This window comes from Microcaecilia unicolor, chromosome 3 (genome assembly GCF_901765095.1).
Source record: "Microcaecilia unicolor chromosome 3, aMicUni1.1, whole genome shotgun sequence".
Taxonomy (NCBI): domain Eukaryota; kingdom Metazoa; phylum Chordata; class Amphibia; order Gymnophiona; family Siphonopidae; genus Microcaecilia; species Microcaecilia unicolor.
In genome coordinates, this window is record NC_044033.1 from 418,405,194 (window position 1) to 418,423,370 (window position 18,177).

At 42.4% G+C, this 18,177-nt stretch overlaps 1 protein-coding gene across 11 annotated transcripts in view; it reads left to right on the forward strand.

The window, feature by feature from the left end:
• Positions 1–18,177, forward strand: part of PUM2 (pumilio RNA binding family member 2) — a 334,312-nt gene that overhangs the window by 121,317 nt on the left and 194,818 nt on the right. For all 11 annotated transcript variants that reach the window (XM_030198823.1, XM_030198814.1, XM_030198820.1 and 8 more), the window contains one exon: positions 3,261–3,354. In XM_030198823.1, the coding sequence (XP_030054683.1) occupies positions 3,261–3,354 (94 nt within the window). The remainder of the gene's footprint in view (positions 1–3,260; positions 3,355–18,177) is intronic.

Sequence of the window (18,177 nt, forward strand, 5' to 3'; positions counted from 1 at the left end):
ACATACCCCCCACACCCACACATATACACCAGATATGATCCTCTTTCCCCCCATTCCTGCATTTCTATTCCTGCTAGGCTGGCTCTAAGTGATTCAGAGCTGTTTCATTTTCTTTGCTGTAAATTCTAGTATGAAATCTAGTGACCGAGCCTTATATTGCTACTGGTTTCTATGCGTACTGCAAAATAATGGTAAAGAAGTGTGGCAATGTCTGCTGTTGGTGACTGGCACCTTGTGGTTTACTTTTAAAGTTCATCCTTTGAAATCTGTTAACATATCTAACCATTAGATGTCATTGTCATCGCACTTCATTTCATTTTATTTTTCCCATCAACCAGTGGAATGTTAGGTACCACTCTGTTCAGACCATCCCACCATTCTCTCATCCAGGTCAGAAAGAGAAGAGACAGAACACAAATACATAGTAGAGTTGTAAAGAATTGCATGAGCCATGCTGTGCATTCTTTACCCATATTTTAGCTGACACATTGACTCAAAAAATAACTCAACTGCAGTGTTATCATTTTATTAATGCTTTGACTATGAATTTGTGCATATATTCAGCTGTGTGTTGCACATTGCAGTGCAGAAAATGAAGGTTTGTTCCCAGCCCTGGCTGGGAGTGCTGTAGAAATGGCATGAACAGCACCATGGGTAACCCAGTGGGGACACATATTGATTGGAACAATGGTGTACATTTACCAGCTTCCAGAGGGATTCATGGTCTGTGGCTCCTGATCAAGGACTGTCACTGCAATGGCTCAGTAAAGAAAGTTGTCAGAAATGGAGGAAATACTTATTTAGTTACAAGTGAAGGCCCATGACACTATTGCCCAACAACAGCTGATTTTAATTGATCTAGAAACCAAAAAGAGCAGAATAGATTGCTGAGCCAAAAATATAGTGAAAAATATATTCTCCGAGGACAAGCAGGCTGCTTGTTCTCACTGATGGGTGATGTCCATGGCACCCCCTCCAATCGGAATCTTCACTAGCAAAGACGTTTGCTAGCCCTCGCGCGCTGATGCGCACCGCGCATGCGCGGTCGTCTTCCCGCCCGAACCGGCTCATGTTCGTCAGTCTTCTTTTGTCCGCGCTCGGGACGGTCGTGTTTTGCCGCCGTTTCGTGCCCCTCAGAGGACCCTCGCGTGTCTTTCGTGTTTTTCATTTAAAAAAAAAAAAAAGAGAGAGAACCTTTTTCCCCTATTTCTATTTTTTTCCCAGTGTAAGTTTTCTTCCTCCGCACTCACCCTAAGTTCTTGCCAAAGGTGGTGTCGGAGTTCCATCTGAACCAGTCAGTTGTCTTGCCAACATTCTTTCCCCGTCCTCATTCCTGCCCTGCTGAACGTCAGCTGCACACATTGGACTGCAAAAGAGCATTGGCCTTCTATCTGGAGCGGACACAGCCCAACAGACAGTCCACCCAAATGTTTGTTTCTTTTGATCCCAACAGGAGGGGAGTGGCTGTGGGGAAACGCACCATATCCAATTGGCTAGCAGATTGCATTTCCTTCACTTACGCCCAGGCTGGGCTGGCTCTTGAGGTTCATGTCACAGCTCACAATGTTAGAGCCATGGCAGCGTCAGTGGCCCACTTGAAGTCAGCCACTATTGAAGAGATCTGCAAAGCTGCGACGTGGTCATCTGTCCACACATTCACATCTCATTACTGCCTGCAGCAGGATACCCGACGCGACAGTCAGTTCGGGCAGTCGGTGCTTCAGAATCTGTTTGGGGTTTGAATCCAACTCCACCCCCCTAGGCCCATTTTTTATTCTGTTCCAGGCTACACTCTCAGTTAGTTGGATAAGATGTTAGGTCAATCTCAGTTTTGTCCTCGCCGTTGCGAGGCCCAATTGACCATGTTTGTTGTTTTGAGTGAGCCTGGGGGCTAGGGATACCCCATCAGTGAGAACAAGCAGCCTGCTTGTCCTCGGAGAAAGCGAATGCTACATACATGTAGAAGGTATTCTCCGAGGACAGCAGGCTGATTGTTCTCACAAACCCGCCCGCCTCCCCTTTGGAGTTGTGGCTTCCCTTGTCTTTGTCTTGCTACATACGGGACTGACGAACACGAGCTGGTTCGGGCGGGAAGACGACCGCACATGCGCGAGGGCTAGCTAACGTCTTTGCTAGTGAAGATTCCGATTGGAGGGGGTGCCGTGGACGTCACCCATCAGTGAGAACAATCAGCCTGCTGTCCTTGGAGAATACCTTCTACAGGTATGTAGCATTCGCTTTTAGTTTGTATGGCAGAATAATTGAACATATTTGTCCATTTGGTCTGAGGTTACACATGCTATGCTATATCGTGTCTTATAGCCCAACACCTTATCAGTTTGAGGCGAGTAATATCAAAAAGAAGCCAAACACATTCTGTCCAGGAATTATAATTCAAACAGTAGAAAATACCACATTAAAAGAACCAAGTTGTCAAGTAAAAACTAATTTCTCGGATAGCTGTAACTAAATATATTCTTTTGAAAAGAATAGTGCTTTTTAATAATTTCCTAAAAAGCAAGTAATGTTGGCACTGACACAGTGATTAAGGTAGAGAAATCTAAATCTTTGACATATTATAATGACGTGAATAGGAAAAATGTTTGATAGATTTTAACTTTTTGAAAGTTGGAAACAAAAAAAAATTGGTTTCTTGTAATAGAACTGTGTGATAATGAAACCCATTCAGTCAGATAAGGGGAAGCCTTACCAGATAAGATTTTAAACACACTCACACACACCTTAAAATGTATTAGTTTTACAACAGGTAGCCAATGTAACTTTAAATAATTTTTTTACTGAATCATGAGTCTGATGGTCATATTTTGCATAGTCTGCAAGTGGTCAAGAGAGACTTTGACAACCAATAAAGGCAAGGTTACAATAATAAAATCTTGACAGAACAAGGGCATGAACAAGTATTCTATGCCTCCAAGGAAAAATATTTCTTTGACAGCTCTCAACTTCCTAAGAATGTGATAACAATTCTTAAGAATGGAAGTTACTTGTTGTTGCATGGTTAACAAATTGTCTAATTCAACACTTGTCCTTAATGCCCCATATAGCAGCAATGGTAGGAATCTGGGTGTGAAAACTGAGTTCAAGATGAAGAAAAAGAACTTCTGACATCTAAAATGCATTTAGATGTTTTATATGTGGTCATATGTTTTGAACTGATTTTAGTACTGTCCTTGATTTTTAACTCTCCATTATAAATATAATATTTTTGTACTAAGAATATTTTTAATTTTTTTCTATAGCTCTTCCAAAGACCGAATGGATTAACAGTTCAACAATTATCTGCTGCCCAGCAACAACAATATGCATTGGCAGCAGCTCAGCAACCTCACATAGGTAAGCTTCCTCTACCTGTACTTAATGTTTTAAATTGGCTTCTATTGTGAGTAATAAATGCTCATTATTATGTGTTTTGTGCTAGGCAGCCTTTGACTGCTATTAAAGTTGGACAGGAATTAGAGAAAAAAATATTTTATTACTCACAAGCATAGGATCAGATATCAGTAGCAAGTTGTGGAAAAAATAATAGCAAACTTACAAAATCTAACATCAGTAGCTCTGGTACGTATAAGTAATCAGACTAATTATTATATAAAGACAAGAAAAAGAGAAAAAGGAGGAAGGAAAGTTTATTCCTCACTGTCATACAAAGATCACAGAGCAGAGAGAAAGCAAGCAAGAAAGAATGAATGAAAGATTCTTAGCTATAAAGAATTAGTTTTTACAGGGGGGGGGGGGGGGGGGAGAAGAGTACACCCCCTTCGGGAATAATAGGCCATGGTAGGATATGAAACTCTTACCAGCATAGCTATTTTTCAGAGTTTTTTTGTCTGCAGCGTACTTTTATAGGCCTGTGGTGAGCATTCACTTCTCCTCTACCCTAGGTGCTGCATATGTGCTGGAGACTTGTAATTGGTTCCTTCATATGTGTCAGAGACTTGCAATTGGTGTTCTTGCCACACCTCTTCTCAGTAAATTACATTTGTAAGAAGTTATACCAGACAGCTGAGTTGCCCTAGCAACAGGAGTCCCCATCAGAGTCTGTGACCAGCCAGAAATTCCTGCATGTGACTGATAAGAAAGATGGGGAGTGAGAAGTAGTGCAGCATACCTGAAGTAGAACATTATAGTTAAAAGTTTATAGCCTGGTCACGTGACCTTAACCAGCATGGATGCTTAGGGCTATCTTCCCCGCCAGCCTTGATATTAAAGGACCCGTAGCAGCCAACATTTTCTTGACTTTTAGCCTCAGTCTTAGCGCTTTTGATGCCTATTACGATGATGTGAAAAACTAACAAGAATGACAGCTCTTATCCTTTACATCCAGCCTCCAAGCGGAACAAATCGGACGTTGCTTCTGTTCCTGATAAGGCCCTCCAGACGCCATTACCCCTTGGAAATACGGAGCCTCTCGCCGACAATAGCGAAGCCCTGCGTGACTTGATGCAGCAAAATCTCACCTCTACTGCTGAAATCAAGTCAGAATTAGCCGTGATTTCTACTCAACTTGTTCAGTTCAACGCCCGAATTGAATTCCTCGAAGACCATATGTCCGCCCACAACACGTTTCAGCTGTAAACCTCACGTAAACTAAATAAAATTGAGCTGATGCAGAGGGATATAGAAGATCTCTCTAATCATCTGAGGAGGAATAATATCCGGCTTCTGGGGCACCCTGAGCAGTCTGAGGGTAAGGGCATGATTCAATTTTTAAAGACCCTCTTCATAAATATTGCGGCACTCCCAACTGACTCCACTATTGATATAGAAGGCGCTCACCGTATTTCACTGCGGCCTGTCCCTGGGAAAAACTACCCGCGCCCAATCATTGTTAAATTTCTGCGTCATGATCAAGCGATGTCAATCCTGACGGCTGTCAGATCTAAATCCCCTGTGTTTCATGGAGGAGCGAAACTCCTGCTGGTTCTTGATTTCTCTAAAGCCACTGCTAAAAAACAAAAGCTGTTCTTGGCAATGCGTCCGAAGTTGAAGGCTATGGGAGCTCAATATAGTCTTCTGTACCCTGCAACTATGCATGTAACTCTTCAAAATAGCACTAAGCACTACATAGACCCTGCTGACTTACAGAGTTTTCTTTGAAAGCGAATCTTGCTCAGTAGTTTGACCTCTTGTAGCTGAATATGATTGCAGCCTCTCTCCCTTTCACACATCTTGTACCTATGGCTGCTATGTGATTTTTTTCTTTTGCCATAATTGGCTAAAGCTCTTCAGAGTGTCTGTACTGGGCTCATGTGCCCTGGAATGGTTTTTCTTATTTTTATTCTCTTTTCCCCTCAATGGAGTATATTTTCTATCTTCCTAAGTACTTGTGCTCCTTGGATCCTTACATTTTTTTCTCTATTTTCTTTTTTTTTTTTTTGAGGATTTTATCTTGCTTGTTATTTCCTATATTCCTTTCATACATATGCTTTTTAATACAGCACGGCATAGCTGATTTCATATTTCATTATTTTTGTGATGAATCTGCAAATTTTCCCTTAATGTAAAGGGAATTTCAAACCCCATAAAAAGGGAAAAGCTCATATTATATCTGATGAATAAAAAAGCGGACATCTGTTTTTTTGCAGGAATCCCATCTTGATGCACAAGAAAGCTCTAAATTTTTGGGTAAATGGTTTGATAAATGTTTTTTTAGCCCTGCAAAAGGACGGAAAAATGGTGTTATTTCTCTTCTCAAAAATTGTCTTTCCAGTTAATTTCTCATAGCAATGACAATGTAGGCAGATGGTCTCACCTAGAAGGAATTCTTGAGGACAATCCCATCATATAAATGTCTGTGCTCCAAAACGCTGATGATCCCAATTTTTTTCACACTGTCAATACATCTGGCCTAAGTGCGCTCACTTGTCATGCTATAATAGGGGGTGATTTCAACTTCCCAATGGATCCTTATCTGGATAGATCTTCAGATTGCAGGCCTGCTAAACTTAAAGTCAGGAGCACATTAAATAATCTCATGCAATCCAACGGTTGGTCTGATCTCTGGAGACTACTCTACCCGACATCTACTTTTTTTTTCAGCCCCTCATCGTACATATTCAAGAATAGATTACTTTTTGGGCACCAAGGATTTGATCCCTATGTTGTCTACTGCAAAAATTCATGAAATTTCAATCTCTGACCATGCAGCCATATGGTGTGACTTTAACTGGTCTCCTAATAAATCCAATTCTTCTCTCTGGAGACTTAATGTTACTCTGCTTTCGGATACTCTGTTTCTCCAGCACATTTCTCAAAAGTCTACTGAATTTTTTGACAATAACAAGGACTCTGTACCCTCTTATATATCAGTTTGGGAGGCGTTTAAATCCTGGCTATGAGGTGAAATAATTAGCTACTCATCTCATCTTCGTAAGATTAATAGTGCTAAAATCTCCAATCTGGAAAAGGAAATCCACCAGCTTGAAGCAATTCTTTATACTTCTTCGTCCAAGTCTACTCTTCAACAGCTTAGGTTGCTTAAAATGCAATATAATTCTCTGCTGTCAAGTATCTCTAATGTGATTACTTTTAAACAAAGTGCTGTATACTATCCAGAAGCAAACAAAGCTGGTAAACAAGACAGAGGATTGCGTCTGTTAAATCATCAACAGGATCCTCATTAACCACCCCTTCTCAAATTCTCGAGGCTTTTGAATCCTTTTTTAAGTCACTATACTCCTCAGAATTTACAGCTCAGGACTCTGAAATCTCCAGTTTTCTCTCAGCATTGCAATTACCACATGTCTCAGACCGCTATATCAGCCAAATTAAAAAGCCTATTTCACACGACGAGGTCATCTCTGCAATTAACAAGCTGCCTCTAGCCAAAGCACCAGGTCCGGATGGTTTACCAGCGGAATTTTATAAGTCCTTCTCATCTTCTGTATCAGTTCATCTGCTGGCCTATTTTCAAGCTCTACTTGAGTCGTCTTCTTCAAGCCACTTCTTGGATGCTAGCATTATAGTGCTGCCTAAACCCAATAGAGACTGCACTCTTATACAAAATTATAGACCGATCTCGCTTCTAAACACTGACTATAAAATTTATGCAAAGCTTTTGTGCTGCAGAATTGAAAACATTGTTCATTCACTTATACATAGGGATCAGGCTGGTTTCATTAAATCCAGATGTGGTGCTGATAATACCAGATTACTATGTCATATCATCCACTTTACCCGGTCAAGGGAATATCCCATACTGTCTGTTTCCCTCGATGCAAAGGCCTTTGACCGGGTAGAATGGAAATATTTGTTTGGTGTTCTTGAGCAGTTTGGTTTCCCTGAATCCTTTTTTCATATGCTGCAGCTATTATACTCCCTACCTTCGGCGCGTATAGTAGCTAATAGAGGATTTTCCAATTCATTTGCTTTGCACTGAGGCACCAGACAAGGCTGTCCTATCTCTCCCTTGTTATTTAATTTGGCGCTTGAACCTCTTCTAGTGGCAATTCGTAAATCAAAAAATATTGCTGGTATCTCTTTGGATAAGGGGGAGTTTAAACTCTCAGCATATGCAGATGACATCCTGCTATACCTCACCAATCCTCAGTCATCTTTGAAAGCCCTCATTAACCTAATTTCTATGTTTTCAAGAATTTCAGGTTATAACATAAATTGAGATAAAACAGGACTGATGCCTTTGAATGACGTTTGCACTCCTTTTTCTATTCAAGGGTTGCCTCTTAAATGGGTAGATTCCTCTATTAAGTACCTTGGTGTCTTCTTTGACAGAGATCTTGTTACCACTATTAAAATTAACTCTGACAAAATACTCACAGAAGTTGAGTCCTCTTTAGCAGCGTGGTCCCCATTAAATCTCACTTAGTGGGGAAGGCTAGATACCATCAAGATGATGATAGTCCCTAAGATCACATATGCTATGAGTATGATTCCCCTTCTTTTCCCTTGTTCCTTTTATAGGTGGCTGGAAAAATTACTCTCAAATTTTTTATGGAATCTTAAAATACCCAGAATCTCTCTAAGTATTTTAAAGCTGCCAGAAATGCAAGGTGGAGTCAGATTTCCTGACCTCCTCCTATATCATAAAGCTTTCATTCTGTGCCAGGGCATGGAATGGATACTCCTTCGCATGGTTTCCCTGCCCAGATGGTTAACCTTCGAACAGTCCATAATTGACCCGCTGTTGCACTCCCATTTAATTGGCATGCACCTTCCTAAAAACGTTATCTCCAACCCAATCATCAACACTACCCATAAATGATTGTTACCTTTGGATACATCTTTGGGTATTCCTTGGTCTGTTACGTCATCTGTGCTTATATGGAATAACCCCAACTTTAAAATTGATAAAAAAAACAAGTCTCTTGGTCTCAGTGGCAACGTATAGGAATTTGGGCCCTGAAAGATTTAATTCATTTGAATAGCCAGACATGGAAATCTTTCTCAGATTTGAAAGCAAAATTTTATTACCAGATTCTCAATTTTATCAATGGCTACAGATTAGCTCCATGTTAAAAAAAATTTACAAATTCAGCTACTGTCTCAAACCCCAGAGCTTATTGATTTCAATTTGAGGCTTCAACATACTGGCCACGCTGCTTCCCACATTTATAAATATTTACTAAGTAAATCCTCTGCTAAATGTACAGGTTTACGTAGATGTTGGGAGGAAGACATTCAGCAACCTATTTCAGATAAATTATGGAAGCAGTTATGGAATTCCCTCTTTAGATGTTCTAACTCTTCAATGATGCAATCTTTGTATTTCTTTATGCATAGAACTTTGTGGACACCTCATAGGATGCATGTTATTGTTCCCTCTAACTCTAGCTTATGTTGGTTGGTCTTGTCAATCTCAAATAGGTAATATTAAGCACCTTATATTTGACTGTGTGTGTATTCAAAATTATTGGAAAGAAATTTGGTCACAATTGGTAGACATTTTCCACCTTCCTGGCTCAATAACTTTTAAATTTGTGATACTTAAAGATCAATGCTGTAAATCTTACTGAATCCCAGTGAACGTATCTTTGTTAACATCATGATATCTTTAGCTCTGAAAGTAATCTTTTCGCATTGGAAATCCTTATATCAAGTCACTTACCAAGAATGGTGGAACTTATTGTTTCAAACTTTTAAATATGAAACATACCTTGCTAAGAAATCATTTCGTTTTGCCTTGCATAGGAAAAAATGGCTTCCACTTGTATCTTATTTTAACAATGTAAAGTGATTGCTAAGCTTAATGTATCTTATGGCTTATGCATGCTTCATATTCTGTTGTTTATCCTTCTTTTTTTTTTCTCTTCCCCTCCTTCTTCCCTCTCTCCTCCCTCCTTTCTCTATCCTAATTTTGGAATTGTTTTATGATTGTGAGCTTCTATTTTACCTTGTATTGTAAATTGTTGCTTGTCTTTAGGTTGTGAGCTCTTGTTTTACCTTTGTATTGGAAATCAATAAAAAATGTAGAATAAAAATGTATAGACACCTTCCCTCTTGGCTCCCTGTAAAGGGAACAGGGAGACAAAGCCAGAGTTGAGGTAGTGGCAGGTTCTTCAGCAAGAAAATGTGGTAGGCTGTGGGAGTGGTGAGAGGGAGCAGTAAGTGGAGAGCTAGAATAATTCACGGCAGAAATTTCATTAAGCATAATTTTGATAGTAAAAGGTGTAGAGAACAATTTCTTACACACAGAGAGAAAACAGGGAAGAGAGCAAAAGAGAATAAGGAGAAAAGCTAGAAAACCAAGGAGTCCAAGAAGAACACCTGGAACGAAGAGAGGAAGATTAGAAAAACAGGAAGTGATAAAACAGCACTAGGAAGAGGCAGCAATAGAAAGAATAGGTATAAAATTATCAACATGTAGTGTAGCAAAATAACAAGTATTAGGAATGTGTAAGCAATTAACAACAGTGCATAAAACACCTTGTGATGTAAGGAGATAATTCTGAAATAAAAAGTTGGAAAAGTCTTTAATGTGTGGTTTTGAAATGTACACAGCTAGAAAGCAGGGTATTCAAAGTCACTTAAAACTTTGTTGATTTGATAGGTAGACAATCCTGGCATCAATCAAATTGACAGAGGTCAGTGTAGGTTGTGGTATTGTGAAGCAGCAGTCTGTACACAGTTTCATGGTTCACACAGGCAGGGGTTCACATGGAAGACGTCATACTGCATCTGGAAGGCTTCCACGTAGAGGGCCTCATAGTTTCCAGTAAGCTAAACAATCCACATATTTGCTCAGTTCCTTAACAACATTCCATTAACTCAAGGGTGTTCTCAGACTTTATGGTTTACACAGTTCAAGGTATATGTAAGATACAGTACAATAAAAATCAATGGCCATGCTGGTCTGACCAAAAAGAGGATATCATAAGTCATATGTCCCTGCACAGACACTTCTACATAGATTTAGTTTACACATATATATTTCAGTGCCTACTAGAGCCTATCTGTTAATGCAGTTAACTGGATTACTTCCCTCGATAGAAAACAGTTGTAGGAAACACAGGACAACTTAGGAATCATCAGCACAGAAATATAACACAATTGAAGGACTACCAGCACAGAATCAAAACTAGCTATTTTAGATTAGTTTATAGGAAAGAGAGGCTTAGAAAGGAGTTAATAGAAAGAGAGAGGCTTAGAAAGTACAGCCAGTGAATGAAAGAACAGTTTCCCCCCCCCCCCCCCCCCCCCCCCCCTTAATGTTTGTTTCAGGTGAGATATAGAGAGAGAAACGTTTTTGGGGGTATTTTCAGAACACAGGCAGCACAGCCCCCAATCAAACCAAAACAGCTCTGATAATAGGTCCAAGGCAGCAAAACTCTGGATCTCACACCCCTTTTCTCTTCTTATTTTTTCCTCAAAATACCAGGATGTACACAGCTTTGCCCCTCCTCCCCTCTCAGCATAAGTTTCCTGCTAGAGCCAGTTGTAGGAAACACTTTTAAGACAACTTAGGAATCACCAGCAATATAACACAGTTGAAGGACTACCAGCAGAGAATCAAAACTAGCTATTTTAGATTAGTTTATAGGAAAGTGAGGCTTAGAAAGGAGTTAGTAGAAAGAGAGAGGCTTAGAAAGTACAGCCAGTGGATGAAAGAACAGCTTTTTTTTTTTTTCCCTTAATGTTTGTTTCAGGTGAGATATAGAGAAAGAAAAGTTCTTTTTTTTTCCCCCCAGAACACAGGTCCCTCAGTTCTGTTCCAGGCTTCAGGCCCACGACAGACTAGCATCAGAGGCCTTTCTCCTACATTGGGGAACATGTCTTCTGTATGCTTATCCTAGTATGCTTCTCTAGTAGGGAAGACTTTGCTGAAACTCAGGCAAGACCACGGAACCATGATCCTGATTGCACCCTTCTGGCCGCGTCAGATTTGATTCCCTCTTCTTCTGGAGTTGTCCTCCGAGGAACCGTGGAGATTGGAATGTTTTCCAACTCTCATCACTCAGAACAAGGGGTCGCTTCTACATCCCAACCGCCAGTCTCTGGCTCTCACGGCCTGGATGTTGAGGGTTTAGAATTCGCCTCCTTGGGTCTTTCAGAGGGTGTCTCTCGAGTCTTGCTTGCTTCCAGGAAAGATTCCACCAAGAGGTGTTACTCTTTCAAATGGAAGAGGTTTGCCGTCTGGTGTGACAGCAAGGCCCTAGATCCTCTTTCTTGTCCTACACAGACCCTGCTTGAATACCTTCTACACTTATCAGAGTCTGGTCTCAAGACCAACTCCGTAAGAGTTCACTTTAGTGCGATTAGTGCTTATCATCGCCGTGTAGAGGGTAAGCCTATCTCTGGGCAGCCTTTAGTAGTTTGCTTCATGAGAGGTTTGCTTTTGTCAAAGCCCCCAGTCAGACCTCGACCAGTGTCATGGGATCTCAACGTCGTTCTCACCCAGCTGATGAAAGCTCCTTTTGAGCCACTGAATTCTTGCCATCTGAAGTACTTGACCTGGAAGGTCGTTTTCTTGGTGGCTGTTACTTCAGCTCGTAGAGTCAGTGAGCTTCAGGCCTTGGTAGTTCATGCACCGTATATCAATTCCATCACAACAGAGTAGTCCTCTGCACGCACCCTAACTTCCTGCCGAATGTAGTGTCAGAGTTCCATCTGAACCAGTCAATTGTCTTGCCAACATTTTTCCCCCGTCCTCATACCCGCCCTGGCGAAAGCAGTTTACTTACCTTGGACTGCAAGACAGCATTGGCCTTTTACATGGAGCGGACAAAGCCCTTCAGACAGTCTGCCCAGTTGTTTGTTTCTTTCGACCCCAACAGGAAGGGAGTCGCCATCAGAAAACGCACAGTTTCTTATTAGCTAGCAGATTGCATTTCCTTCACTTATGCCCAAGCTGAGCTGTCTCTGGAGGGCCATGTCACGGCTCATAATGTTAGAGCCATGGCTGTGTCACTGGCTCACTTGAAGTCAGCCTCCATTGAAGAGATTTGCAAGGCTGCAACGTGGTCATCAGTCCACACATTCACATTTCACTACTGCCTCCAGCAGGATACCCGACGTGACAGTCGGTTCGGACAGGCGGTGCTGCAGAATCTGTTTGGGTTCAGAATCCAGCTCCACCCCCCTAGGCCCATTTTGATTCTGTTCCAGGCTGCACTCTCAGTTAGTTGATTTTGTTTTTAGGTCAACCTATGTTATGTCCTTGCCATTGCGAGGCCCATTTGACCAGTGTTCTTTGTTTTGAGTGAGCCTGGTTGCTAGGGATACCGCAATTGTGAGAACAAGCAGCCTGCTTGTCCTCGGAGAAAGCGAAGATACATACCTGTAGCAGGTATTCTCTGAGGACAGCAAGCTGATTGTTCTCACAAACCCGCCCTCCTCCTCTTTGGAGTTGTTGTTGTTATTGTTGTTTCTTGTTTATATGCTTTTTGATTAAACTAAGGAGACACATTCGTGCGGCGGGTGGGAAGACGTTCGCACATGCGCAGTGCATGCTGTTCGCACGATGGAACTTTCCTGAAACACTTTATTTTTGCTTGCAAAATTTCTTTGCCGGTTCCTGGGCCACCGTGGACAACGATGACCCAATTGTGGGAACAATTAGCCTGCTGGCCTCGGTGAATACCTGCTACAGGTAAGTATCTTCGCACCCTTTTCCTCCACTGCTAACTCCAGACTCCGTTCCTTTTATCTTGCTGCACCTTAAGCCTGGAATAGACTTCCTGAGCCAATACATCAAGCTCAATCTCTGGCCTTGTTCAAGTCTAGGCTAAAAGCCCACCTTTTTGATGCTGCTTTTAACTCCTAACCCTTACTCACTTGTTCAGTACCCATGTTTTATCATTCCCACTTTAGTAATTCCCTTATCTTTTATTTGTCCTTGTTTGTCTGTCCTGATTGGATTGTAAGCTCTGTCGAGCAGGGACTGTCTCTTTATGTCCAGTGTACAGCGCTGCATATGTCTAGTAGTGCTATAGAAATGATAAGTAGTAGTAGAGAAGGGGCAGGTGACCATTCTATATGCTCTAGTGTTATATAATGAAGGCCCTGGAAGGTTACACACCCTTGTTAATGGCAGCCCAGTTGGTCTTGACTTTTTTGTTCAGTATTAACAGAAAAATTGACAATTTTTACCACAGAAAATATGGATAGTTGAAATACTTCCTCGTAGAGAGGGTGCAGGCAACAATGCCATCTGTATTCAGCAGTATTGTATTAGGAGAAATAGGTTGACCAGATTGGGGGGGGGGGGGGGGGGGGGGGGTGGCGGGACCTGATGATCACTTTGCTTATAGTTTTTGTATTTGAGATTAAGATTCTTGTAGAATCTACCCTTTATATTGTGGGCCCAATGCTAAATAACAGATATATTGGCTTGTGGTGTGGTATTTCTTCCTGGTTTACTCACAGTAAAGAAAGTAATTTATAATGTATCACTGATATGTTGTATTCTTGCATAAACAGGCCAATACATAGCAAGGCAAGCTGATTTACACACAATATTTATTAACATTTATTTACTACCTTTTTTGCTTACATTAGGGTAAGGCTACCAACTGGATCCAGATTTGTAGGACATGGTTGAACCAGTCCTGGGTTTATCTCGTTCCGTACAGGGACTTGTAGGTCTGATATCCCCACTTCAGTCCCTAAGAAAAGCAAAACTACAAGTCCAGCTTGCAGTGGGGCAAACCCAGGACTGGATCAAACCAAGGACTTCCTTGGATTTGGACATCCTTAGATTTGGACATCTTTGACTTACGGTGATTTTTGAAACCAAAGACGTCCAAGTCAAAAACATCCAAATGCAAGCCATTTGGACGTGGGAGGAGTCAGCATTTGTAGTGCACTGGTCCCCCCGACATGCCAGGAGAGCAGTTGGGCACCTTAGGGGGCATTGCAGTGGACTTCATAAAATGCTCCAAGGTACATATCTCCCTTACCTTGTGTGCTGAGCCCCCCCCCCCCCCCCAAAACCTACTACCCCAACTGTACACCACTACCATAGCCCTTACAGGTGAAGGGGGGCACCTAGATGTGGGAACAGTGGGTTTTGGAGGGCTCGCTGTTTCCTCCACAAATGTAACAGGTAGGGGGGGTATGGGCCTGGGTCCACCTGTCTGAAGTGCACTGCACCTGCCCAAAACTGCTCCAGGGACCTCCATGTGCTGTCATAGACCTGAGTATGACATCTGAGGCTGGCAAGTAATATTTTTAAAAATGTTTTTTGAGGGTGAGAGGGGGTTAGTGACCACTAGAGGAGTAAGGGGAGGTCATCCCCGATTCCCTTCAGTGGTCATCTAGTGATTCCAGGCACCTTTTTGTGCCTTATTTGTAATAAAAACACGTCCCGGTGAAAACATCCAAGTTTTACTCATGGACGTCTCTACTTTTTTCCATTATGGGTCAAAGACGTCCAAGTCTTAGGAATGCCTTCACGATGCCTCTGATACGCCCCCTTGAAATTTGGACGGCCTTGCAACGTACTTCAGTTAGAGACGTGCAAAATCGGGTTTCGATTATACCGATTTGGACGTCTCCGAGAGATGGACGTCCAAGTACCAATTTATGTCACTTTTTGGACGTCCATCTCTTTCGAAAATGAGCCTGATAGTAAATTAATTCCTTTATTAACTTAGACTGTCTATGAATTTCACATAGATGTTTTATCATCTTTTTTTATTTGTGAAAATTTTCCTAGTTATATGTAGTCAAACATAGGTATGTTGACTGTACATGGGCTTAGTGCTACATATTTATTGCATGTGTTTTTGATCTGGATAAGTAGAATCAAACAATGCTGAAAGAGTCCATGCTAAAACGTGTTTCTGTAAGTTAGAATGATGCTTCTGTGGGAGGTAATTCAGTAATCACACTGACTCCTATAGAACAGTGTAGGTAGGGATGTGCAAGTAATGTTTTTGTAAAGTACTCTGGAATTAGGCTCTCGGGTCCTTTTACGAAGCTGCAGCAAAAGGGGGCTTTTTGACTCTCGCCGAGGCCCCGTTTTCCGCGGAATGTAAAAGGCAGGTCTTTCTTTTTTAAAGTGAAGCACTTGCCTTGCGCCCATTTCGGGGGGAACACTTACTGCCACCCATTGAGGTGGCAATAAGGGCTCCCGTGCTAACCCAGCGGTAACCAGGCAGCACGCAGCACTGCCCGATTACCGCCGGGTACACACCGGCACTATAAAAATAAAAACATTTTGGTAGCGCCAGAAATAGGGCACACTAGGGAAGTACCGCCAGTCGGTACTTCCGTTTTAGCGGGCTTACCACTGCTTTGTAACATACCCCCCTTAGTGCCATGTCTCCCTAACTGGGCAGATCTGAATTCTTACTCCTCCCAGATACACTGATATACCACAAGTACCAAATACAAAAAGAATGAAAGCTTTATTTTCACGAAAGTAATATAACCAAGAATGAAAATAACGAAGATTTAAAAGTTATGTACAAATGCTAGGTAAGTTTAGAATGAAGTTAGAAATAAACATTCTTTAAATGCTTTAGGGTGAACACTTATCAGAAACTAGTTGGAATAAATACACTCTCTGTACAGCACTTGTTTTATTATCTTACTAGTAAAAAAGGCCCGTTTCTGACGCACATGAAACGGGCGCTAGCAAGGTTTTCCTCGGAGTGTGTATGTTTGAGAGAGTGTGTGAGAGAGAGAGTGAATGTGCGAGTGTGTGTGTGTGACAGAGAAAGAGGGAGACTGGGTGCGAGTGTGTCTGTGAGAAGAGAGAGTGAGTATGTGTGAGAATGAGAGTGTGTGCCATGGGCCACCCCCTCCCTCCCGAGTTCCAGGGCCGTCGTCCCCCCTCCCTCCAAGTTGTCCCCTCCTCCCTCCCATCCCCTTCCTCCCCTCCCTGTCCCCCCTTCCTCCCCTCCCTCCGAGTCGTCCCCCCCGAGTTTCAGGGTCGTCCCCCCCTCCCTCCCAGTTCCAGGGTCTTTTCCCCCTCCCTCCAAGTTCCAGGGTCGTCTCCCCCTCCCTCCCAGTTCCAGGGTCGTCTCTCCCTCCCTCCCTCCCAGTTCCAGGGTCGTCTCTCCCTCCCTCCCAGTTCCAGGGTCGTTCCCCCCCTCCCTCCCTCCCAGTTCCAGGGTCCCCCCTTCCCAGTTCCAGGATCCCCCTCCCTCCCAGTTCCAGGGTTGTAGTCCCTCCCGTCCCCCCTTCCAGTTCCAGCACCCCTCCCTCCAAATTTTAGAAGTCATCTTCACTTACCAATTCGGGGTTACGGCGGCTGGCAGCAGTGGTAAAAGGCGTGCAGGCTCAGCCCTTCTCTCTCTCTCTCAGCTCTGGTCCCGCCCTCATTTCCTGTTTCCGCAAGGGCGGGACCAGAGCTGAGAGAGAGAGAAGGGCCGAGCCTGCACGCCTTTTACCACTGCTGCCGGCTGCCATAACCCTTACTTGGTAAGTGAAAATGACTTTTAAAATTTGGAGGGAGGGGGCCTGGAACTGGGAGGAAGGGAGGGACGACGACACCCTCATGCGTGTGACGTGCCCTTCCCTTTCACTGTTTCGCTCTCGACGTCATCACGTTTTGACGCGAGAGCGGGACAGAGAGAGATGGTGACAGCCAGCACGAACCCTACAAACCCTTCACTGCCACAGAGTCAGCTTCAGAACGTTGGAGGTGCTTGTCTTGTACTACCTGGTATTGAGGCAAGTCTCTTTTCCCTTGGGAATGGTAGGATGAGAAGGGGGTCTCAAGCCAGCTCGACACGCTTTGAAGTGTTCCAGTAGATGAACTGATAAGATGAGTAGAGTAGTTCAATAGATCTCTCTCTTGACACTGTAGCTGCCCTTTTTATATCATTTTGGTAAAAGGCAATGTCTCTGAAGATTAGATTTATAATTGGTTGTGCCCTGTATGTTATGGTTAAAAAAAAAAAAAAAAGCCCACACATACGCAAGAATGTCTCGACTTCATTCTGGAAACTTTTCTCCAAATTCTGGCACCAGGGAGATTGGGGTTGCTCTGACTAAGGGCTCTTGTCGTGGTTGTCCATATTTTTGCATCAGCCAAAGTGGGACAGAGGTATTTTCCTTTTGAAGTGCAAGCCTTTGCAAAAATCAAAATCAAAGTTCATGCTATATTGAAGTAGCAGTACTGCTCATTTGTATTCTGGAGCTCAAGAGGCTGTAGACCAGGCTCTGTATTGTACTAGTATAGTGGGATGAGTCTTACCCCTACACTTCTATACTTTCTTTTTCCTATACTCTCTGCTTTATAGTTTTTAGTGTCCAATCTTTTTTCATAAAAGAACACTTGAATTTCTGAGGAAATGCAATTCTGTATGACCTTTGGAGAAGACAGTTGAATTTGTAAGTTTTGATCTTCTATATGGTGTTTTATTCTTCATGATGAGCATAGGGCTGCTGTCAAACATTCCAGGAGGCTTAGTAGAAAGCTACAGAGGAAACCATTTGCTCCCGTATAGACTTCACACTGAAGGTGGCATGCCACTGAGGAAGGAACAGATGTTTTCTTAGCACATAAGAAGACCCCTTCTGATGATATTTAGCCAATGCATTTAAGTGTGATTATAGAGTTTTCAATCTAGTAAACTTTAATCAGGAATAGAGAATTGCCACTTGAATGTCTTATGGGAGAGTCTGTCTATGTTGTCATCTGTATGGTAAATTTTTAAATTTATCTAAAGAGCTGCAGTTTTTCCATTATACCTGATGCACATTGTTATGTTACATGGGCATTAGAAGTAAAGGATGATGGTTTTGTTT